General features: G+C 40.6%; 1 protein-coding gene across 1 annotated transcript in view; it reads right to left on the reverse strand.

Annotated features, from left to right (window-relative positions):
* Positions 1-330: 330 nt before the first annotated feature.
* The window catches only part of LOC122738937 (N-acetyllactosaminide alpha-1,3-galactosyltransferase-like), a 38,370-nt gene continuing 13,339 nt past the window's right edge, over positions 331-25,361 (reverse strand). The window contains exons 2-4 of the mRNA XM_043980811.1: positions 14,704-14,769; positions 8,596-8,733; positions 331-1,012 (exon numbers count right to left, since the gene is read on the reverse strand). Of these exons, the coding sequence (XP_043836746.1) occupies positions 331-1,012; positions 8,596-8,733; positions 14,704-14,769 (886 nt within the window). The remainder of the gene's footprint in view (positions 1,013-8,595; positions 8,734-14,703; positions 14,770-25,361) is intronic.

The following is a 25,361-nucleotide window of genomic DNA, read 5'->3' on the forward strand; positions in this document are numbered from 1 at the left end:
CTGCCCCCGGTCATCTGTTTTCTTAAAGCCCAAAGTATCTTCCCATTTCTCCAAATAGATATAAAACTATCATTTCTCTGTATCTAATTACCATAGAATTGTTCTTTATTGATCGTTAGAATGACAAGGTTCAAGGTTACAAACAGGAAAAGGCTTGGGAAGTATGCTTTTTGGGGAGAGTGTGGCTTTTTCTTAGTTTTTTTCTAAAATGTTAACAATTTTAAAATAACTCCCCTTCTTACTTATTGGCTAGAATGATAAACTTTCCAATTCAGAAATTTAAGAGTTTAATCCACCTCCCAGATGCCTTCGTAAAAACTACACACTTCTTTAAATAAGGTCGTGTAACCTGTTTTGCCAAGATATTTTGACAGCTTTAATATCAGAATAGTCTTTTAATGAATTATCCCAGCAATATTCTGGGGATAATATTTTAGTGGGTTTGTTGAGAAAAAAGTACTTGTTCAGGTGGCTTTCTTCTCGCCATACAGCCTCAATGCCATTTGTCTTATCCTGAAGCATTCCCTTGTCACAAGCTTGGGTGAGTTTCAAAACCTGAAGGGGTGTCCCACCAAAAATGGCTGCATGGTAATAGAAATCTCCCATGTTAAAGGGGATGAATGCTGTAGAGGCAGGCTGCCTCTCATAATTGAAATCACTGGCACTCTTTTTATAAAACCATGCATGGAGCTGGGCCACAGACTCACCCAGGGTCTCCACACCAAAGTAATTTTCAAACACCTGATCCACGTCCATGCAGAAGAGGAAGTCAACTTCATGCTGAATATGACTTACAATGTGCTCCCCGATGATCTTCATGCGCATCATACTAAGGTCTTGCCACCTTTCCCTCCCCTGAACTCCAAATACTTTGAATGTATGAAGAGGAGTCACCTCTATCCAAAGCAACTTGGAGGAGTTATCCACCATGATGTAAAAAATTGACTTGTGACCAGCCATGAAGTACTTCTCTGCAGAGGAAAGGAATTTCTCCAAGTAGTTATCAAGATACCTGGGTAGCAAATGGGAAAAGCAGTTATTTCAATAGAAGTTAAAGGTTAGTATAAAATGATGCTGATTTAATTGTCTACCATGTAGTAAGAACTTCTCTGAGTTGACTTTTAGTTGCAGTGATGGATTAAATTAGCAAAAATCTTTCCTTATGACTCATACTATGGGTCTGCTAAACAATGTGTAACTATGGAGCAAAGTTCTTCTTCCATATCACAGATATGATCCTTCTATGAACCATGCAGGGCTCAGATATTACCTAGATCTCATTATTATTATATTCTACATGCAATCCATCAATAAATACTAAGCACCTTCTCTGTTCCTGGCACTATGCTAAGCCCTAGGGAAACAAAGACTTTTGAAATAAATGAGCTATTCCTTGCTGTCATGGAGCTTACTTTCTATTGGGGGAAGACATGTACATTTAAAAGTATATAGAGAAGGGGCAGCTAGGTGGCACAGTGGATAAAGCACTGGCTCTAGATTCAGGAGGACCTGAGTTCAAATCCGGCCTCAGACACTTGACACTTACTAGCTGTGTGACCCTGGGCAAGTGACTTAACCCCCATTGCCCTGCAAAAAAAAACCACCCCCCCCCAAAAAAAAATAGAAGGGGCAGCTAGGTGGTGCAGTGGATAAAGCACTGGCTCTGGATTCAGGAGTACCTGAGTTCAAATCCAGCCTCAGATACTTGACACTTACTAGTTGTGTGACCCTGGGCAAGTCACTTAACCACCATTGCCCCGTGCAAAAATAAATAAATAAATAAACAAACAAATAAATAAATAGAAGATAGTTAAAAATAAGATGATAACCAGGTACAAGTACACATAAAGAAGGCGGCAAGAGATTCAACTGTACTTGTAAAGAGGACAGCACAAAAACAAAAGATCTGGAATATTGAGGGAAATGATGAAAACAAGGATAAAGGGGGAATAGCACTTATAGACCTCTAAACAATACTATAAAGTAATTATATTTTAAACCATCCAGAATTGGTTAAATTATAGAGAGGCAGATCAATGGAATAGACTAAATAAGGGAAAGCCTGAGACAATATAACTCAATAATCTAGTGTTTGATAAAGTGGAAAATATAAATTACCTAACAAAAAATTGCCTATTTGGGAAAAAAGACTGCTGAGACAACTGGGAAGCAGTCTGGCAGAAAATAGATTTAGACTATATTAGACCTTATACCACATTCTATAATACATATATGACCATAATATTAAAGATCATTTTATATAAAATTAAAAGAGAAGTAGATTATATACTTGTCATAAACTATGGATATGAGATACATTCTTAAGCAAATAAGAGATAGAGGTAACTACAAAAGATAAAACAGATTAGATGAAATAAAAATGCTTCTGTATAGATAAAATTAATGTACACAGGATGAGAAAGTAAGTTGTCAAATGGTAAAAAGGTTTTTGTATCATATTTCTCTGATAAAGGTTTGGTGTTAAAGATATATAAGTAATTATATATATAAATAGTCATTCTCTTATAAATAACTAGTCAAAGGATATGAACAGATTTCAAAAGAATTACAAAGCAATCTCAGACATATAAAACAATACTCCAAATCACTAATAATAAGAGAAATGCACATCAAAACAATCTTCAGGTTTTACCTCATACCTTGAAAATTGGCAAAGATGACAAAAAATGGCAATAGTCAATGTTAGAAAGATTGTGAAATGATAGGCACACTAATGCGTTGTCGGTGAAACCGGGAATTGGTACAACCATTTTGGAAAGAAATTTAGAATTATACATATAAAGTGACTAAAATGTTTATATCCTTTGACTCAGAGACTCCATTATTGTAATTAAACCCCCAAAGAAGCCATTAATAAAAAAGTCCCCATATACATCAAAATATTTATAGCAACACTTTTTGTGATAGAAGGAATTGGAAACAAAGTAGATGCACATTAATTGGAGGATGGCTAAACAAATTGTGGTACATAAATGAAATGGGATATTATGGTCCTGTAAGAAATGATGAATGTGATAAAGAAATACTCTCCTTAGTCAAAGAAACATGGAAGATCTACTTGAATTAATGCATGGTGAAGTAAGCGGGGCCAAGAAAACATTGTTCACATTGACTACAACAATGTAAATGGAAAGAACAACCATAGAAACACATAAGAATCAAAAGGGAATATAATAAAATTATAAAGTTCAAGAATGATTCGAATGCAGAGATATGAGAAGATATTCCCAACCTACCCATTCATGGATATGGGAGGTCTACAGGTGTTCCACATTACATATGTTTTCAATATATTGATTGGTTGTGCTGATTTTCCCTCTTCTTGTTCTTTTCTTATTGACTTTAGAAATACTATTTGTTATTTGGAATGGCTCTCTGGATGGAGAAAAGGGAAGGATAATGGAGAAAGCTATGATGGTATAAAAAACAAAAGCCATCCATCAATTAAAAAAAAGGGGGGGAGGGGCAGCTAGATGGCACAGTGGATAGAACACTAGCCCTGGATTCAGGAGGACCTGAGTTCAAATGTGGCCTCAGACACTTAACACTTACTAGCTTAACCCCAATTGCCTCACCACACACACAAAAAAAAATTAAATAAAATTTTAAAAAGAGGGTGGGATGTCAGAGGTAGAAGATACAATATAGAGAGAATAGTTCAAACCAGAGGTGGAGGTGAGTTCTACCTGTAATGGACCTCTCGGTTTTGTCCAAAATGTGTTGTCTGCTTTTGGGATATCATCTATATTTCCTTTTCACAGTAACTTTCAATAGTGCCCATGTTTCTTGGATCTGAAAAGTGACCCTTCACCTTATCTTACTGGAATCTAGTACTTCATGTCATTTCCTGTCATGTGTGACCATACCCTGTTTTTTGAACATTCCTTTATGTTTTGTCATGTCCCATTAGAATGTATGCTCCTTGAAGGCAGGGATTATGTTTTGCCTTTCTATTCCCAGAGCTTTTGACTGTGCCTGGTACATGATAAGCACTTAATAATGGCTCCATCCACTCACCCATCTATCTATCTATCTATCTATCTATCTATCTATCTATCTATCTATCTATCTATCTATCTATCTATCTATCTATCTATCTATCTATCTCTTCTGTTTGTGAAAACTTGTACCTGCCTAGAGATTTTATAATAGCTAGCATTTATATAGTACTTTAAGGTTTACAAAGTGATTTGAAAATATTACCTCATTTTATCTTCACAACAACCCTGAGAAGTAGGAACCATTATTATACTATTTTACAGATGAAAAAACAAAGATAGACAGAGGGCAAGTGACTTGGCCTGGGTCACACAGCTAATAAGCGTCTAAGAGGATTTAGACTGTTCTTCCTGACTCCAAGACTAGCACTCTATCTACTGTGGCATCTAGCTTTTGCCTGCCTTACTCGGAGTCATTTTTCTGTTAAGCTATACTGGGTCCTCAAAGGGCACAGTGTCTATACTGAACTGGCAGTTCAGCTGGGCTTGCCACATCTTGCCTGGAAGGGTCAGTTCATGGCTGGATTGGTTCAAGATCAAGCGGGCCACTTAGCGAACAGCAGAATAATTACACTATACCAATACTCTGCCCTGTAGTGAGCTTCATATGGACCCTACCAAAACAGAAAGTACAAGGTGCCCCTACTGTTCCAGAACTGTATGTTGCCTTAGACACACGTGCTCCTCACATGTGCTTTATTGGCTTCTGTGTAAATTTGTTGGAAAGTGTGCTCAGGTTTTTTTGGGGGGAGGGAAAAGCTTTGTAATCACTGCTTTCATTGTACCATTTGAATAAATATTTTTTGCTAAAAATTTCAGTCAACTAGCTGATTGTTAAAAGGATCTCATTGGTAGGGGGTTGTGAGCTACAGTGTTAGGTAGTCACTCACAGAATTACTTGTAGAACATGTACTAGTGTCTTTCCTTCTGGGAACCCTACCTGCCAATGATGCTGTAAGTTAAGGAAGTGATCCCAGAGGAGCTGCTATAGATATATGGAAAGGATAGCTACTGTAATAGGATAACAATAATGGCTCACAGTTATATAGTGCTTCATTTGTGAAGCACTTAAATTTTTTAGCTTTCTTATCAGGTGGTCTTTATCTCCATTTTAGAAACAAGGAATTCAGTCTCAGAGAGGTTATATGATTTATCCTAGGGTCACATATCTAATACATATTGAAAACAGGATTTTCCTGACTGCAAAACCAATGGTCAATTCACTGTGTCAGGCTGCCTCTCATTAAAATTTTTGGAACAGATCATGGACTTAATTGATCCTGAGAAACTCCCTTTCCCAATATAGATCAGCACCTGTCCTTCAATTTAGATTTTTTTCTTTTTTCTTTTCTTTTCTTTTTTTTAAGGATCAGGCCAGTTTATCGAGGGTCCTGAGGACATGGGGAAGGAGAGGAGACAAGCAGATGCTCCCACATGAGGACCTCCAGATGAGTCACCCCTCTCCTTGGGGCCCAGCTTGGGGGGAGACACAGAGACAGACACAAACGGGAGAGACAGAGAGATCCCAAACCCACCGAGGACCTAGGGGGGCATTCCCAGGCTGGGCAGAAGCCTATTACTTGTGGGAAGGCTGGGAGAGGGGAAGGGCATTGGGGTGTGAACCAGTCCACGCTCTACACGAAGGACAAACTAGATTAATTCATTCTAAGGGGGTGGGGAGACAGACTCTAGACTGGTCCATGGGGGGAGGGGGAATGAAGTGAAAGCCTTATTGGATTGGCTCTGTTCATTCAGAACAGTCCACCTTGGGGTTAGAGGGGGTGCAGCAGGGTCAGTCCACCTTGCATGAAGGGCGTGTTAAGGAGCACAGCCCACAGCAGCTGAGGGTGGAAGGGGTGGGCAGGCAGGGGCACCAGGTTCAGGTCCTTCTCTGGGGTCCTTGGGTTGGGTGGGTGGGGCTTCCTGGGGAGTAAAAAAGGCAGGGTTGCAGAGCCTGCTGGATGTGCTCCAGGGCTTTCTCAGGACAGGAAACTGCCCGGGGCCAGGGGCACTGAAGCCTTCCCAAGGCTGCCCCAGCTCTCAATTCCCCTACCCCGGCCCGATGTCCCTGTCCTTAGCGCTGGGGCTCTCCCCTCATGCTGTGGGGTCTCAGGGGCCCCAACTTCCATCTCTGGGGTCCCACCAGACCAGGAGCCCCCTCTCCCCTCTTGGTCCCACTCAGGCCAGGAGGCTGTCCAGGACAGGGCTGCTCAGTCCATTCCTCCGTGTAGCTTCAGGTGGCGGGAGAGGTTGCTAAGTGTGATGAAGCCCTTGTCGCAGACATGGCAGGGGAAGGGCCTTTCGGGCCCATGCAGCAGCCTGTGTCGCTTGAGGTAGCACTCATGGCGGAAGAACTTGCCACACTCCAGGCACGGGAAGGGCTTCTCCCCGGTGTGGACCAGCACATGCCTCTCCAGCTCCCGCGGGAAACGGAAGAGCTTCTCGCACTTAGAGCAGCTGAACACCTTCTTGCCGGCAGCTGCTGCAGCCAGAGCGGCAGAGGTGCGGCGGGAGCCGGCCCGGGGGTGGGGCGGGGGAAGGCCCAGCCCCGTGGCTCCCGTGGTGGTGCTTCTCCAGGGCCGCCACCGCCCCATAGACCGCCCCGCACACTCCACAGACGCAGGAAGCTGGGTCCGAGTGGGCGTCCAGGTGGGTAGTCAGGGCAGCCGCTGAGGCAAAGAAGGTTCCGCAGTCGCGCTGGTACAGGGTCTCCTCGGAGGCCTCGCCCAGCTCAGCGGCCACGGGGAATGAGGCCTCCAGGTCTGGATCAGGGGGGGGGCCCATCCTGGGACTCCTCCACAGGTAACTCCTGGCACACCTCTATGGGCATTCCCTCAGGTATGTCCACAGGTACCTCTGGGGGCACTTCCAGAGGGAACTCCCGGGGCTCCTTAGAGAACTCCTGGGGCTCCTCAGAACCCCTGGAGACCCTCAGAGAACTCCTGGGGCTCCTCAGAAAACTCCTGGTTTTTTTGGTGAGCTACTATTTTTTAAAATAATATTTTATTCCCCCCCCCCTTCCCGCCCTATTATATGTAAAAACCAACTTGGAGGGGTGGCTAGGTGGCGCAATGAATAGAGCACTGACTCTGGATTCAGGAGGACCTGAGTTCAAAGCCGGCCTCACACCCTTCACACTTACTAGCTGTGTGACTTTGGGCAAGCCACTTAACCCCAATTGCCTCACCAAAAAAAAAAATCACCTCTAGCAAAAAAACAAAAACAAAAACCAACTTAGATTCTGAAAGTGTTGCCTGGGTACTGAAAAGTTAAGTGCCTTGCCTAGAGTCACACAACCAGAGTACATCAAAGGCAGGACTTAATCCCAGGTTTTCTCAACCTTGAGGCCAGTGCCCTATCCACCCTACTACCCTGCATCTCCAAATTAAATTAAGTGTAATACTTTTTTTTTTTTTTTTGCAGGGCAGTGGGGGTTAAGTGACTTACCCAGGGTCACACAGCTAGTGTTAAGTGTTTGAGGCTGCATTTGAACTCAGGTACTCCTGAATCCAGGGCCAGTGCTTTATCCACTGTGCCACCTAGCTGCCCCTGTAATACATTTTTAAAAGATAAAGCATTCAATAATATTGGGGTCACTGTATTCTATCCTTGTCCAACCATACCAGGAGAATGGTGTTCAGTTCTGGGATTCACATTTTAGAAAGTACAGTGATGAACTGGAGAGTATCCAAAGAAGGATGATGACTAGGATGGTAAAGGACCTCAAGGCCATTCCATATGGGGATCATTTGAAAAAAATGGAGTCATTTAGCCTGGAGGAGCCTTTGAAGGAACATAGTAACTGCTTTCAAGTAGAAGAGGTACTTGTCTTGATACACTCAGCAAAGCTGAGAGCAATGGGGTAAAACTGCCAAGAGACAAACCTAGGTTTGATGTAAAACAAAAACAACAAATAAAACTTCCCAATAATCAGAGGGATCCAAAAGTGCAATGGGAGACCTTAAGAGACAAATGCACTCTGAGCTACTTCTCATCCATTTTGATGGGCCAAGGATAAGGTTCAAAGTGGATAAATTCTCTCCCTTAGAGACTTCAGTCCTTATCAATGCAATTCCTCAGGAATAACCAGGTACTAGGTTTTTCCAAGGAGAGGGGTGTTGAAGAAAGGAGCTTCCAACCACTTTTTTGGATCCTTTGAGTTAAACTTGAAAATGGCAGCCTTCGGGGGCAGCTAGGTGGTGAAGTAGATAAAGCACCAGCCCTGAATTCGGGAGGACCCGAGTTCAAATGTGACCTCAGATACTTGACACTAGCTGTGTGACCTGGGGCAAGTCACATAACCCTCATTGCCCCATAAAAAGAAGAAAAAAAAGAAAATGGCAGCCTTCCATTTCTACTGATGCCATCTTTTCAGCATCATAGGATAGATAGGCCTAAATCTCCTTGAGGAAAGGGACTTACCTTCCTGAATTGCTATGAATAACAAGTATTATTAATGTTTCATTGAATATGAATACTTTGGTTAGCTTTACTAGATTAATGGGCAGTCCCTCCTCCCATGTGCGTTTCTAAAATGAGAAAGTAGAAATAAAGGGTAGTTACTGGGTACACCTACCTTCCAAGAGCAAACACCACCAAACCCACAGTGATATTCTTCTTTTCATAATAATCTTCTAAGACTGACTTATGGTACGTTCCTTCCCATACAATAGGAGCAAACCAATCAGTCACTGTTTTAACATGTGGGCGTCTTCTGTTGGATAAAAGAACAAAGCAAATTGAACAAATTTCTCTTTTACTAAGACAACACCAGATGTTATTCAGGTAAATGAGCAAGATGAAGAATGGCATGGGATTATGTGTCCTGAGTCCAACTTTCAGGTTTCCTTAGGAATATAAAATCTTGGCATCTCTCAGAGCACGTAAGCCAGGGGTTGACGATCTTTGGCATGAAGGCAGTGAATGGCATCCAAAGCAATTGTTGTTAGCATCTTACTACTATTTATTATTCAGCAGTTCTTAACCTGGGGTCTGTGATGAAATAATGGGATTTAGCAGATACTCAAAGACCCACCTGGAGATTAATCTATACTGATTGAATCAAGTGAGAGTGATTGACTGCTGATTAAGCCTACTTCAAGTTAATTGGATTGTAATCACACCTGGCTATCCCTTAAGAAGGTATTGTTCTCAGAAACTAGACTGTGAACTCAACTTGAGAACACCTTCAAAGCCAATGGATTTGGATGACACCAACCAATCACCTTGAAGCAGTGTGTAAGGACTGCCTCTGTTCCAGATCTATAAAAAAGCTTCCACAAACAGCTTGCTTAGGAATTCCTGATTAAAATAGGCTGGTGGAGGAGGACTTCAGGAAGAACCCAACCAAGCTGGAACTCTAGGCTAGGTAGGACTTCTTTTTCATAACCTTCTGAACTCTTTGTAAATATCTCTATGTTCTAATAAATGTTTAATGCCCAAAGACTGGTACTGAAGCCTTTTAATTATTGGCGACCACAATTTAGATTTTAAACATCACAGGTTCATGAAATTTACTTTTTGTATTTGGAAAACCATTTTAATTTAATTACTTTTTTTGGATAAACCTATGGACTTGTTATGCATTTAAAAACATTATTCTCAAAAAGGGTGCATAGGCTTCACCAGACTGTCAAAAGTTAAGAAACCTCTTCTTGGTCTTTTCCCCATTCCTTCTGCTTCTCTGTTTTGCTTTTTTCCCCTCTCCTGTCTTTCCTCTGATCTAGTTTTGACTATCTCCCCTGCCTATGGTATGAGCCTGACAGTGGCCCCCTTGTGCAACTCTTAGTCTGGTGGGTATACCTTAAGACTTAAGAACCTTGCTCTGTGTTATGGTGGAAGAGGAAGTGATCATAAGATTTAGAATTAGTAATCATGTAGTCTAGGGGGCAACTAGGTGGTGCAGCGGATAGAGCACCAGCCCTGGATTCAGGAAGACCTGAGTTCAAATCCAGCCTCAGACACTTGACACTTACTAGCTGTGTGACCCTGAGCAAGTCACTTAACCCTCATTGCCCTGCAAAAACAAAAAACAAACAAACAAACAAACAAAAATCATGTAGTCTAACCTCCTCTTTTTATGGGTGGAGGAAGTTAAGGCCTGAAAAGATGACTTTCCCAAAGTCATTTGCAATTAAGGCCTCAAATTCTAAATCAAGTGCTATTTTAACTACATTATGGCTCTCTCATTAGCATGAAAAGTAATGTACTTATATCAACATTGCACCAAAGGCAACAGAAGCAACTCTCAAAGACTAGAAATGGCAGAGGAGGTGCTGATCTTCATTGTGGGAGGCAGTTTTTTCCTCTGGGAGTTCCCTATACTAGTAAAATCACAGGTCCAGTTTCTAATCCTAACTCTAGCATTATTTCTATCCCCATCCTTGTACCTATTGCCAAAAATAATCTGAGGAAAAAGTGGAAAGGAAAACCTAATCAATTTCAGTCCTATCACTGAAAAGAAATTATTGATATCTTTTGTTTTTATATCCCTTTCATATATCCTTTTCCTCCTGAGAGCTATCTTTTATAACAAAGAATAAAAAAGAAATAAGGAGAAGAAAAAGGCAGTTCTGTAAAATTAACTAATCCATCTACTAAGACTGATTATATATGCAATGTTTCACACCTGAAGGCCCCTATCTCTGCCAACAAAGGAGGGAGGTGAATTTTTTTCCTTGTTCTTTGGGGCCAAGTTTGGTCAGTATATTTACACAGCTTACCCCATCAGTTTTGACTGTGACAGGTGTTTCCAGGGAATTACATTGTTTTCCAGGAAAACAGGGGATCCATCACCTTTATCAACAGTCCCAGGCCCCAATGGATACATCAGGAAATAGCATCCCTCTGACACCTCTTTAACTGGAACATCTCTCTTTGGAACAGTTTCATTAGTCTGTCTCTCTCTCTCTGTCTCTCTGTCTCTCTCTGTCTCTCTGTCTCTCTCTCTGTCTCTCTCGATAATTACAGGATTCTTCTGCTTTAATACTCATTTATCAGAAAAAGAAAGAGAACCCCAGCACCCATCAGAAATGTTCATGTTCCTACAAGAAGGGGGTGGTGATGAAAACAGTTGCCGAGTTTTAGTAGTAAGTGGGCAGGTGACAGCAGACTTTTGAGACTCTTTTTCCTTTCGTTTCTGAATTTCAAGAAATTAGAGCTGGAAGGTACCATAGCTACTATCTAATTCAACCTCTCATTTTATAGGGAGGAAGCTGAAGGTCATACAGGTATTAAGTAGCAAAACCAGGATTTGAATCCATGTCATTGCATCATAGCTTTAGGGCTAGGAATGACTTTAGATGTCACCCAGGCAATTCTCTCATTTTAAAGACAAGGAAACAAAGGGTTGGAGAGAAGTGATTTGTTCAAGATTGCACAGCAGGTAAATGGTAAAGCCTTGATTCAAGCCCTTGTCCTCTAATTTGACACAATGTTCTTTCTCCTACATTGTATCACCTCACCCACTCCTTGCCTGAGCAAGGAGCATTTGCTCATGTTAGGCATCTTCCAGGTTTGCTTCCTATTGGGTTTATGCCCTGAGGAGGCCAAAGACAGATAGGAAAGTAAATATATTTACTATTCTTTGTGGTAACCAAGAATTAGAAACAGAATGGGAGTCTGGGGGGCAGCTAGGTGACACAGTGGATAAAGCACCAGCCCTGGATTCAGAAGGACCTGAGTTCAAATCTGGCCTCAGACACTTGACGCTTACTAGCTGTGTGACCCTGGGCAAGTCACTTAACCCTCATTGCCCTGCCAAAAAAAGTCACGAGTCATAATGGGAGTCTAGAAATTGGGAAATGGCCAAAAAACCTGGTATAGATGAATATAATTGAATATTATCATTGCATAGTAAAAAAAAACAAAAGAAAGAAAAATATGAGGAATTCAGAGAAACATTGAAAATTTGCATAAGCTGGTACAGAGTAAAAGAAAATTAATTCAAAGGAATATTAAAAATAAACAAAACAATGTAAATTAAAATTTCACTAAAATATAGCTATACTCTGAGTAACTGAAAAACATAGATGCTAAAAATACAGAACAAAACATATTGCCCTCCTCTTAGCAATGAGGTGAGAGCCTACTGGGGCATAAAGCTGCATACATTGTCAGTCATGATTGGGAGTGAGATTGCATTGGAATCATTCTCTGGGGGCATCCACGAAAGAATATGAACAAGAATCACACTAAGAAAGCATGCATAGCTCATATAAACTCCAAGAACTTATCCCAACTCCTACTCTCATGGACAAGTCTTGGAGCCAGAAAAAGATTACATCTTCCTCTTAGTGTTCTAGGGGTACCCCTGACTTGCTGGGGCTAATATTCTAATATCACTGTCTTAAGCCCCTACCAGTGTTCTTTCCTCTACCCCATGATTATCAGTTAAGAATCATTACAGTAAGCCAGCCTTAAAGAACTTTTAGAAGGAAGAATTTGCCACGGTAAAACAGTTAATACAAGACATTCCTCACACCAGAAGTCTGTGACACACTCTCTCACAAATACATACAGAGTCTAGGGGAAAGAAATTGGACTCAGGCTTAGAGGGAATGTGCACCAAAGCTGTAACTCCCAGCCCTGAATAGCTATTTTCTTTAGGGCCAGTTTGCTATATTCTGGGGCAAGTTTGGTCAGTATATTTACACAGCTTAACCCCATCAGTTTTGATTGTGTCCAGGGAATTATATTGTTTTCCAGGAAAACAGGGGATCCATCACCTTTATCGACCGTTTCTCCCACTTCGGGGTGCTCAAGAAGTTACCCTTAGGCATGTTGTAGTTTATCTGTTGGCTCTTTATTTTTTTTGGTTTTGGTAGGGCAGTGGGGGTTAAGTGACTTGCCTAAGGTCACACAGCTAGTAAGTGTCAAGTGTCTGAGGTCAGATTTGAACTCAGGTCCTCCTGAATCCAAGGCTGGTGTTTTATCCACTATGCCACCTAGCTGCTCCTCTGCTGGCTCTTTATAAAACCATGAATCTATACCCATTCTGTCTCTGGCTCCCAATACAGACACTTTGGTTAGCTGATTTGGGGATACCTTTAGGACACTAATAGGAAGATGGGAGTCTGACATCCTCTGTACCCTTCAAAGTTCTCCTTTGGCCAAAGGTGAGGGAGTGGGAAGGAGACCTGGACCAAGGATGAATTGATCCAGGCTTTCTCCTTCCCCCTCAATCTGGTGGTTCTGCCTCAGGGATTTTACTAGACTGTCCAACTTGGTCCTACCCCTGGAATGACTACCTTCTCAACTCACTTAATAATTTATAGAAGAATGCTAGGGCATGACCAAGTTTCTTCAACCTACCTGAACTCTCCTGCCTGTGCAATGTCACTCCAATTCCAAATATTTTGGTTTTTAGTCTAAAGCCTATGATTTATTGATTGGCTGATAATTTTCACCTGGTTAAAGTTTCAGGGTATCTTATCACTTACTTTAAGGTGTTTTGATTAAGTAAACCAATCAATACAGGCTACCCATGGATGGTCATGATGGTGGATATACCTCTCTCAGAGATCACAGATCCATCTAAGTATTGAATGAATATTTGCCCTTCCTATTTTTACTATGTTTTTGTGATGATCATATGAGATCATAAGCTCATAGATCAGGGTGTATAAAGGATTTTCTAGATCATTTAGTCCAACCCTTGCATTTTGTAAGTGAGGCAACTGAAGGCCAGAGCAGTTAAATAACTAGGACAGGGTAACACAAATAATAAGTGGAAGAGTCAAAATTTGGACTGATGTCCTCTGACTCCAAGCTCTGGGCTATTTCTACGGAAAAAGTCAGTGTTCTCTCCACTGCATCCTGGGTGGTATTTCCAGTATTTCACAGACAGGGATACCAAGAAGCAGTCTATATGATGTCTATAAAGCACTTTTTAAAGAATGATGTACATGGCAACTATTATTACATTATTACCTGGCTCTCTGTAACCTGCACCCATTTCCTCTTTTTTTTAATTTATTTTTTTTTAATTTTTTTTTATTTTTACTTTTTTTTGTGGGGCAATGGGGATCAAGTGACTTGCCCAGGGCCACACAGCCAGCAAGTGTCAAATGTCCGAGGCCGGAACTGAACCCAAGCCCTCCTGAATCCAGGGCCGGCACCCCATCCACTGCGCCACCTAGCCGCCCCCACCCATTTCCTCTTGAATGTTTGCTGGTAAATTAGGTCAATTCAATTCCTTTGCCATAATCAGATTTAATTCAAGATTTATTTACATGCCTGCCATGTAAAAGGCATTGTGCCCTGATTAGCCCCACCCCAAGACAGAGCCCTCCTTTTTACACTGCATCTCAGGAACACACAAGGCAGCTAGGTGGCACAGTAGATAGAACACCAGGCCTGGAACTCAGGAAGACCTGAGTTCAAATGTGGCCTTAGACACTTATTAGCTGCATGATGCTGGTCGAATCATTTAATCCTGTTTGCTTCAGTTTAATCATTTGTAAAATGAGCTGGAAAATGAAATGGCAAAGTGCTCTGGTATCTTTGCCAAGAAAAACCCAAATGGAGTTACAAAGAGTCGGGTATGAATGAAAACACTGAACAATAACTCAGGAACACAGGACAGGCTGGCATAAGCCATTAGCAGTTGATCCACGGAGTGGTGAACAAACCTCTCTAGATAAACATCCCTTTACTTTATGTAGGGCAGAGGTTTTGTTCTTACCTGGGTTTAAACCAGTCTGACAGCTGAAGCTCCCGGGGTTGTTGAGGTGTTTTCAGCTGATCCACCCTGAGTACAAATGGAAAAGTAAAGTTGGGTATGGGACCATTGGCTATCATTTGGTTACATTACATTTTTAAATGTCTGTGGGATCAAGCAATTCATTGTGAGACATCACATGCAGTTTCAATTTAAATCACTGTACTGGGCAGTGGAAATACAAAGATAAATGAGGCATGGATCCTAGACCCATGGGTACTTCCCACCTTGTAGGAACTCTGACACAAATGCCAAGTGTAATATAAAAGAGAACATGGGTATAAGAGAGATAAAACTTGAATGTTTTGTGAAGCTTATGGAAGGAAGAAAGAGTTATAGGGGTTCAGGGAAGACTTCATGGAGGAGGTAGCATTAGACTTGGGTCTTGAAAGATGGGTAAGATTTCCTTAAGCAGGAAAGTTAACCACTCCAAGTCTGTTTTCTCTTCTGTAGAATAAGGACAGTTGGACTGGAAATTATCTCGAAGGTACGAAATGCTTTTGATGGAAGGGAGGGAAAGCTAGGTCAAGGGAATGAAACGAACCAAAGTCATGATGGTTACAGGCTCATAGAGCTAGAAGGAACTTTAGACTGTCTAGCTTAACCTCTTCATTTACTTTTACAGATGAGGAAACTGAGACCCAGAGAAGGTTAAAAGACTTGCTCAATGACTCAAACCCAAGTTCTCTGACTTTGAACAGTAAGTAGTCTTTTTATATCACCACACTGTACAAGAGAAAATAGTACATAGCCAAGTTTCGATGGACTATTATTGTAGACACAGAGGGAACAGAGAGGGACTAGTGTGGATAATTTGTGTTCGGATTAGAAAGGTAGGCTGCTTCTAGACTGTAGGATGCCTTGAATGTTAAGTTAAGGCTAAGTCAAAAGGGGAATCAGATTGGAAGCCAGGAGGCTAACTAGCATCTCTCCTATACCCAATCCCAAATGGACCAGCTGCTAGGAGCATTTTGCTTTGACCAGGGTCTAGTATGCTTCCATTTTGGATGTCCTGGTAGTGAGCAATGGGCTATACCCTATCCACTTAGGATCATAGGTGTTAGCTTGGGAAGGAACCTTAGAGATCATATTATAGAGTAAACTGAGACCTAGAGAATTTACATAAAGTTTTATATAGTTATATTAGTTACATATATAATACATATACATTTATACATATATATTTATATAAAGATAGGTAAGAGGCAAAGCCAATTCTTTAAGATGATTCTAAACCTAGTTCTTTCCCAATAGGAAGATGGGAAATCTAACATACTCTGGACCATTCCTCATGGAAAAGAGACTGATTCTGTTATTGTTCTGTAGTTTCAGTCATGTCCTACTCTTTGTAACTCCATTTGGGGTTTTCTTGGCAAAGATATTGTAGTAATTTGCCATTTTCTTCTCTATCTCATTTTACAGATAAGAAAACTGAGGCAAACAGGGTTAAGTGACTTTCCCAGGATCACAGAGCTAGTGTCTGAAGCCGAATTTGAACTCAGGTTGTCCTGAGTCCAGGCCCAGTGCTCTATCCACTATTAAATTTGTGCCTAGTTGAATCCATCTGCCTTGAATCCCAAGAGCCAATCCTTGCTCTTTCTAAATTGTTAAGCATTTCCTGCACCATATTCTCTGCCTCTTGTTTCTCTGAGTCCCTTAAGGCTTTTGATTCTCTATTAAATCTGCACAATTATTTAAAGGGTTGTCATATGGAAAAGGACTTAGACTACTTCTGCTTAGCTCTGCAGGGGAGAACTAGGAGCACTGTGGGAAAATTTCAAGGAGACAGAGGAAAAATCCCCTGGGACTGAGAGTTGTCCAAAAATAGCCCAAGCTTCCTCAGGAAGTGCTAAGTTTTTCATCTCTTGAGAGCATCAAATAAATGCTAATTATTCATTTGAGAGGGATGGTGTAAAAAATATTACTGTTCAGGTATGGGTTGGGCCAGATGACCTCTGAGATTCCTTATAGCTCTGAGATTTTGCAAGTCTCTGATCGCTCCTTAAGACTTTCACTGGGATTTCATGGGCAGGACCCACTTAACCTCCAACTTATAGAATCTTCTTTCTTGAGTAGAACCCTTGAACTCATTACCAGCCAGTCTATTTGCCATGGCTGAATCTAGATGCCCCTTCTGAAACTGGGAGGCCAGGGTCACTCTCTGCCAGGGCAACTTCAGCCTGCTGCCTCCTGGAGGCCCATGATACCAGTAGAGCAATCAACCTCCATCATGTAGCCCAGCAACAGTAAACTCAACTACAGCTGGTACTAAGATTCACACACTCATAGACTCTTATAGCCTGGGAAGCAGCTCCAGGGATCATGCTGTTCAGCCTTGTCGTTTTAGTTATCCCTTCCACATTGCGACTTTCCCCATTGAGGTTTTGATATATCTTGGTCAGAATAAGAAATTAAATGGGGACTTTGGGTTTTTTTGTGGGAGCTGCAGATGACACAGGAAAACAACACAGAAAAAGTTTAGAAACTCAAAAATGCATAAAAATATATGTATAGTATTGTATATTATATCAATATAGCTCAACATATTTTATCTTTTAATACCATAATAATCCAGACCTTCTCTGGGACAAAAGGAGGGCCAACATGTTTTATGTAGATTTTCCAGATTGGGAGGGTGGCAGTGGTATTGTTCCTCTTACTTCCCCCCCCCCCCAATGTGGAAGGGATAACCGAATACATAAGGAAATTGAAATCTAAAGAGATTGTGACTTGCTCAAAGTCACAAATTTAGTGAGTGACAGAACCAGGACTTGAATCCAGCTCTCTTGTCTCCCAGGTAATTGACCCTGCTACTTCTATGAGCACAGGCATAGAAAACACCATTGTCATTGCTGTGCTGCACACATGTGAATTTAGATGTAAAATATGATGATTGACTCGGCTGTCAGGGGTTTCCACAATTGCTTCATAACAATTTCTAAAGGGGAAATTTAAAAAAATAATAAATATTTGTATTTAAAGTTTTGAATTCCAAATTTTATCCCTCCTTCCCACCCTCCCACCTCCCTCACTGAGGTAGTAAGCAATCAGATATAGGCTATACATGTGGAATTATGTCAAATGTTACCATATTGGTCATTTTGTATAAGAAAACTTGAATAAGGAGAAATTTTAAAAATTCAATTAGTTTTTTTTGGGGGGGGGCGGTTGGTGAGGCAATTGGGGTTAAGTGACTTGCGCAGGGTCACACAGCTAGTAAGTGTTAAGTGTCTGAGGTCGGATTTGAACTCATGTCCCTCCTGATTCCAGGGCCGGTGCTCTATCCACTGCACCACCTAGCTGCCCCTCAATTAGTCTTAAATTGCCAGAGACCACCTTTGAGGTACAAGCAAAACAGAAACTTGCTCATCATCCTTAAAAAGATGAGACTAATACATGAAAATTTCCTTTACTCGGATCCAGCTTCTGTGGGCAAGAAGCTTTAGCTATGCCTTAGCATAGGGTATCACATTCATGCTGGCAAAACTCCCCCTGTGACTCCCAACTGGATTAAAATGTAATTGGGGGGGGCAGCTAGATGGCGCAGTGGATAGAGCACCGGCCCTGGATTCAGGAGTACCTGAATTCAAATCCGACCTCAGACACTTAACACTTACTAGCTGTGTGATCCTGGGCAAGTCACTTAACCCCCATTGCCTCACCCCCCCCCCCAAAAAAAAAGAAGAGACCGGTTACTTACCTCAACAAAGTAGCTGTGACAGCTATCTAAAAATGTTTTAGCAACAACAAAAGCTAATAAAAAGAAGACAATATGAAAAGTTTCCTGCCCCCCCACCCCTCTCCTGAGAGTCTGAGGAAGAGTTAAAAAGTTTTATACTTGAGACAGTTGTAGCTGCTTCCTATTTAAATCCAACATTTGTACATTGCTGTCTTCTCCCTCTCCAATTCATTCTCCACACAGATGCCAAAATAATTTTTTTCTCCCCCATCATTCCTCTGTTCAAGGATCTTCTGTGTCTCCCTATTACCTCTAGAATGAAATAGAAACTTCTTAGCTGATCCTTTAAAACCCTTTACAATCTAGCTCCAACCTACCTTTCCATCTTTACTAAACATTACTCTCCTTCACACTTAAATTCCAACCAAACTCAGCATCCCCTTTCTTGTGCTGTGATTTTGAATAGGTTCCTCCCCATGCCTAGAATGCATTCTCTCTTCATGATTATTCCTTAGAATTTCTAGCTTCTTCCAAGGCTCAGTTCAGTTGTCACCACCTATGGGAAGCCTTATTGCATGCTCCTCCTGCCCCAGTTTCTTTTTTTTTCTTTTCTTTTTTAAAGGATTGTAAGGAATATTTTTATTTATAGTTTTGGGTTCCAGTTTTTATCCCTCTTTCCCTCCCTTCCCTCTCCCCTCCCTGAGGTGACAATCAGATATAGGTTATACATGTATGATTATGTAAAACATTACCATATTTGTCATTTTATACAAGAAAACTTGATTTAAAAAAATGAAAGAAAGTGAAAAATAGCATGCTTCAGTTTGTTCCATCAATATGAGTTCTTTCTTTGGAGGTGGATGGTATGTTTCATCAGTAGTCTTTTGGGATTGTCTTGGATCATTGTATTGTTGAGAATAGTCAAGTCATTCACAGTTCTTCATCAAACAATACTGCTATCTCTGTACACAATGTTCTCTTGGTTCTGCTCACTTTACTATACATCATTTCATACATACCTTTCCAGGCCTTTCTGAAGTTATCCTGCTTGTTATTTCTTATAGCACAATAATATCCTATCACCATCATATACCACAGTTTGTTTAGCCATTCCCCAATTGATGGACATTCCTTTGATTTCCAGTTCTCAGCCACCACAAAAAAGCTGCTATAAACATTTTTGTACAAATGGGTCTTTTTTCTCTTTTGGGGGATGTCTTTAGGATATAAACCAGTAGTGATTATTGCTGGATCAAAGGGTATGCATAGTTCTATAGCCCTTTGGGCATACTTCCAAATTGCTCTCCAGAATAGTTGGATCTTTTCACAACTCCACCAACAGTGGATTTAGATTCCTTTAGTTTCAATGCTCTTTCCATCCTCCTCAAAATATCTGCTACTCTTAGCTGGGAGTTGCAGCTTGAAAGGGAATCAGAGAGACTTATGTGTCACTCTGGAACATTGTCTTCTAATTATATGTCTCTGCACATACAGAGTAGAAATCCCACATTAGAACCAGAAAATATGAGACCAAGGAAGCCCAAATAGTGCTGTGGCCACTCAGCTGCTATGCATACCCATAATTAGCATAATTAGCATTTATTTGATGCTCTCAAGAGATGAAAAACTTAGCACTTCCTGAGGAATGGCTGCCCCAGCCATTTTCTTATTGTCTTTGTATCTTCAGTTCCTAGCATGTGTGCCTAGTGCAAAAGTAGACACTTTAAAATATTTGTTGGATGAGATGCTACTTAGAGCTCTTTAGCACCAGAGATGGGGCAAGGATATTGGAAAGATGGAAAGCTCTATTCATTTATCCTGAGTTGCTGTCCATTTAAAAAAATATACTATGACACTTTGATTGAATTCAGCCATCAAAGGTAAAGCAAAATTGCATTCATTAGTATTTCATTATTACCTATAGATAAGTTCCGGAATGATGAACCCCAAAGTAAGAAAACACAGCAGGAAGAGAAGGATTTTATCTTTGGAGATCATTGTTCTCTCCTGGGAGGAAAAAAAAAATGAACAGAGGAAGAGTAGATTACAATGAACTTATAGTGAGATACAGTCCAGCTTGCCTCCCCACCTCCTAAAAGAAGGAACTATTTATGACTATGGAGTAATGGAATATTCTTGTGAGATGAGCTCATCCCAGATAATCCAGAAGCTCCCCATTAGTTCAGACTTCTCTCTTCCTTCTCCCCTACCCCCACCAGTCCAGGGCATACTCAGAACCGTATTTCTCCTATTACATTATAGAGGGTCAACTGCCAGCTTGACAAAGTCTCTGCAGGTTGATTGTGTCCTCGGTGCCTAAGTACTTTCTTTCAGGAATGGCCTAATTAGCTTCATGATTTGTCCATTCTTGGAACTGCTTCTTCCCCCAGTCTCTAAAAAGCAGTGATTTTATCTTCATCAGGATTCTTTCTGTTGGGAAGCACCTTAAAGTGTCCTAGTTTCTGTCCTGATATTTCTGCCCTTCACAGGACCAAGCCACAGAAATATCTGGGCTTTTATAGCAGATCCAAAAGGGGAAAGATTCATATTTAAAACTGTGATTCTCTTTAGCCTTCTATAGTGAGGATGGAAGATCCCAGGTGATCCATTTAGGGAGAAATTAGGGCTGGATTCAATGTTGTGGTCAAGGCTCTGAGCCTTTGGGGGACCTTTGTCATAGGACCTCCTAAAAATTACATTTCAAGAATGCTGATACAAGGAGCACAAAAATATAGAGGAAGCAGAAAAAGGGCTGTTGCTGTGGCAACATAGTTGGGGTGTGTCTTCCACAACTGCTGGGAATGCCTTTTACCATGAAGTCAGCCAATCCTAGGGCAGCTAGGTGGCACAGTTACTAGAGATCATCTTCCCAAGTTTAAATCTGACCTCAGACACTTAGTAGCTAGGTGACCCTGAACAAGTCACTTCATCCTGTTTGCCTCAGTTTCCTCATCTGTAAAATGAGCTGGAGAAGGAAATGGCAAACCACTCCAGTATCTTTGCCAAGAAAACCCCAAATTGGGTCCCAAAGAGTTGGACACAACTGAACAATGACAATAACAGAAAATCTTGCCAATTAACAAAAATGAGCAGTAACAGGAATTCCCTGATGCTGATGATCTCATCTTGATCTGCCCCCTGGTACTATGAGCATCAGCTGATGGGTATGCATAGCAGCTGAGTGGCCACAGCACTATTTGGGCTTCCTTGGTCTCATATTTTCTGGTTCTAATGTGGGATTTCTACTCTGTCTGTGCAGAGACATATAATTAGAAGACAATGTTCCAGAGTGACACATAAGTCTCTCTGATTCCCTTTCAAGCTGCAACTCCCAGCTAAGAGTAGCAGCAATTTACTTCTCAGAATGGTGCTGTTCCTGGCTTTTATTAATCTTCAAATAGGGCTACATTTAGCTTTAGTTATTTTACTCAATGCAAAGGAGTGTGGTTCTGTATTAGCAATGCACCCCACCCTTCACCCCAATCTCTGAACTTCCAGACAGGATATATGCATAGAAAAGTTGTTCTCAAACTGTGGAATACCTGAGAGTCCCTTGGGCTCTTTAAGAGGGTCTGCAAGGTCAAAATTATTTTTGTAATTAAGATATTTTCATTTCAAATAAGATAAATATTAGTTGATATAACCCATATAAACAAAGCTTTGGTGGGGTGGATGGTCCTCAATAATTTTGAATAGTATTAAAAGGTTCTGAGGTCAAAACATTTGAGAACTGCTGGTATGGTATAGATTTAGAGATGGAAATGGCCTTAGTGTTAATCTAGTCTAATTCCCTTATTTTTCAGAGAAGGAAACTCGCACTCACGAAGGCAGAAAGCATCAGAGACAGAAAATTTGCCCCCAGGTCCTCTGACTACAGAGCCATTGCTCTCCCCACTAGGCCAAACTGCTGCCTTCTTCCTACTTACTCCATGTCGGTGCTCTAGTGGTAAGGCAAATGGGAGTAAATGCCCTTTTGGGGACGAAGTATTACTGATCAGTTTAAGTGCTGGTGTTTCCAACTGTAAGCATACTAAGGTATCTTACCCCTAGAAGTTTGATTTATAAGAAATGTGTCAGAAGCTAGATGAACCTTTGTAAGGAAGTTTATTCCAGAAGGATATTCCCTGGCACCTGATTGGTCAAAATGTTTTTCATCAGTAAGTTTCTATTGTTGACTTCCAAGATGGAATGCTACAGACTAGAATTTCTTCAGAAGATACTTCTGATTGGCCATGGAGGGCAACTGGAGATAAGAGGTACAGAAATACAACATCTCTAAAAACAAATATTATTACAGTGTCACATGTCCAGTGGACGATGCCAATTGTGCCGGTACTAAACAATGATAAGACGACACTTTATGAAGACAAAAAGTGCAGAATGAATAAGGTATATTAGCAGTGTCTATATCCAGTGCCCAGAGGCAGTCAATCTTTTTCTTTTGTTGGGAGAAAGGTCTTCAAATACTTGACCTTGCCCAGACTTACCAATAATTGATGTTCAGTGATGCAGACACCTAAAGAATCTCTTTTCAAGAGGCATTTAGTCAAGTGCTTTTATTTTGGGGTTTCTATTTTCCTTAGATCTTTTATTTTACCTGAGTCCCTCTTGGAGGCCCAGTTGAACTCATGGGGAATACATTCCTATCAATTTGAGCAATCCAAGAGTGGTCTGTTCTTCTTTGAGAGATGGTGAGTTTCTTGTTGCTAGAGGTATTCAAGTGACAGCGGTTAACCACTTGTCTCTTATCCTTCCTATGGGGATTAGAGTATATGTACAATTTCTGAGGTCCCCTTTGATTTGTAGTTTTGATGTAGTTTCTGGGAGAAATGTGCTATTCCAATGGTCAGTAATCATGTTCTTTTGGCTGAAACATGTAGCCCATCTGGAAATTGTTCTCAGGAAACATTTGCTAGAAGCTATGTCTGATTGCCTGCAATGGTCTCTGATTCTGAAAAAGCTTTAAGGAAATGTAGTTTATGCCAGATTACTCAACATAGGATAACAAACTTACCTCTTTTGTTGGCAGTGACCAATAAATTATGGTCTTGGCAACATATCGATTTTTCAGGACCGTACCAGGGAAATAACTTGATTGTGTCAGATTCCTCAAAAATGGTTTGAATTAGTTTCAATTCTATCTTAAATCTCTGTTGCAAGAATCACAGTTTAGTGCTCTTATTTTTTCTTGCTTTTCTTTAAAAAAAAAAAACAACCTATGAATTTAACAAAACATCAATGAATACAAACATCCCCACATGCAGAGAACAGAAAAACATGATCATTCCTCTGGTGTTATGATTGGTCATTACATTCTTCAGATTTTGTAAGTTTCTCATTTAAAATTTTTTTCTTTTTTTACTATGAACCTAAGAAATATCAATAAATAAGGTTTCCATATACAAAGGACTATGTGTTTTCAATCCTCTTTTGTCAGATAAGAATGAGGTTCATGAGATAATAATTATGTAAATATGCTATGTAAATGCTAGTTATTATTGTTGTTGTTGTTGTTGTTTTTATATAAGAGGCTCACTTCCCTCACTGTTTACTCCATGTTTGTATATCATCTCACACTTGGATTATTGCAATAGCCTGCTTGTGGGTCTGCCTGCCTCAAGTAACTCCTCCCTCCAATTCAACCTTCATTTTGCCACCACAAAACACAATGGTCCCTGTCCAAAAAGAATTATATTCTTTTGGAGATGTTTGGTCATCATAATTTTGGAGCATTCATTTTAGATTGTTTTGTTGCTCTTGTTATTTGCACTTACATAGTTGTCATTAATGTATATTGTTTTTCTCGTTTGACATGTTTTGTTTTGAATCAGTTCATATACATCTTTCCAAGCTTCTCTGCATCCATCATATTCCTCATTTCCTATGACAATGTAATAGTCTATCATATTCATATACCACAATTTTAGCCATTCTTCAACCAATATCCTTTTTTTGTGAAGTTCTTTGCTACTATAAAAAGTACTTCTATAGAGATTTGGATGTACATGGGGCCTTTCTTTTTGTTATTGACCTCCTTTCTATGCAATATCTGGTTCAAAAACCATTACCATTTTAATGACTTTTTCTATCTTCTCATTTGACTAGATCTGACCCACATTTCTCCATCTAGACCACAGGGATAAGAGTAGACTGTCAAATGTTTTGCTGAAATTTAGGTGTGTTTTATCTCTAGAAGTCCTTTGATATATATCTATAGCATTCCTCTGATATATCCATCTGGTGGCCTTATCAAAAAAGGAAATGAGGTTAGTCTAGCATGACCTGTTACTGATGAAGCCAATGTGGATTGGCTGTTAGCAATCACCACTCTCTATCCTAAATGCTCACAAACCATCCCTAGATCTTATCCACTATGTTATATTCTTTTTTTTTACTATCTTGATGTGAGGAAATTAATACTTTATAATAGTTTCATTTTCTCTTCCAGTACACTCAAATTTGCTACTGAAGGCTGATGGAAAGCAGCTCATAGTATTACTTAGAAATAATTACTTAATTCTGTATCCAAGGAATTAGCCTTATCTCTGGACACCTGGCTCTTCCCTTCATTTATTTGTGGCAACCTGAGAATCACCTCTGCTCTAACTGTTAAGAGAACAATGTTCTGTGATCTGTATGGGACATATACAGCTCTTAGGGGTGTATGGAAGGTAGAAAGGGACTAGACTGGTCCAGGGAGTTCCTATTCAAAGGAGACCCTTAGGGGATTTGAAGTAGCAAGTGAGAACCCCCTAGTTCATGGGATCATTGAATAAATAAATGGTGTTGTTCTAATATTAAAAAACACTGTAGGAAAAAATACCAGTAGGAGGGGAGAGAAGACTTATGATTACTGCTGTTTTGGGAAATCCCAGTGTGAAAATTCTCTCTAGTGGTTCATATTAGCAACGCATCTGGGGTGTGTGTGTTTGTTTGTGTGTGT

The sequence above is a fragment of the Dromiciops gliroides genome, chromosome 2 (genome assembly GCF_019393635.1).
Source record: "Dromiciops gliroides isolate mDroGli1 chromosome 2, mDroGli1.pri, whole genome shotgun sequence".
In the NCBI taxonomy this organism is placed as follows: Eukaryota; Metazoa; Chordata; class Mammalia; order Microbiotheria; family Microbiotheriidae; genus Dromiciops; species Dromiciops gliroides.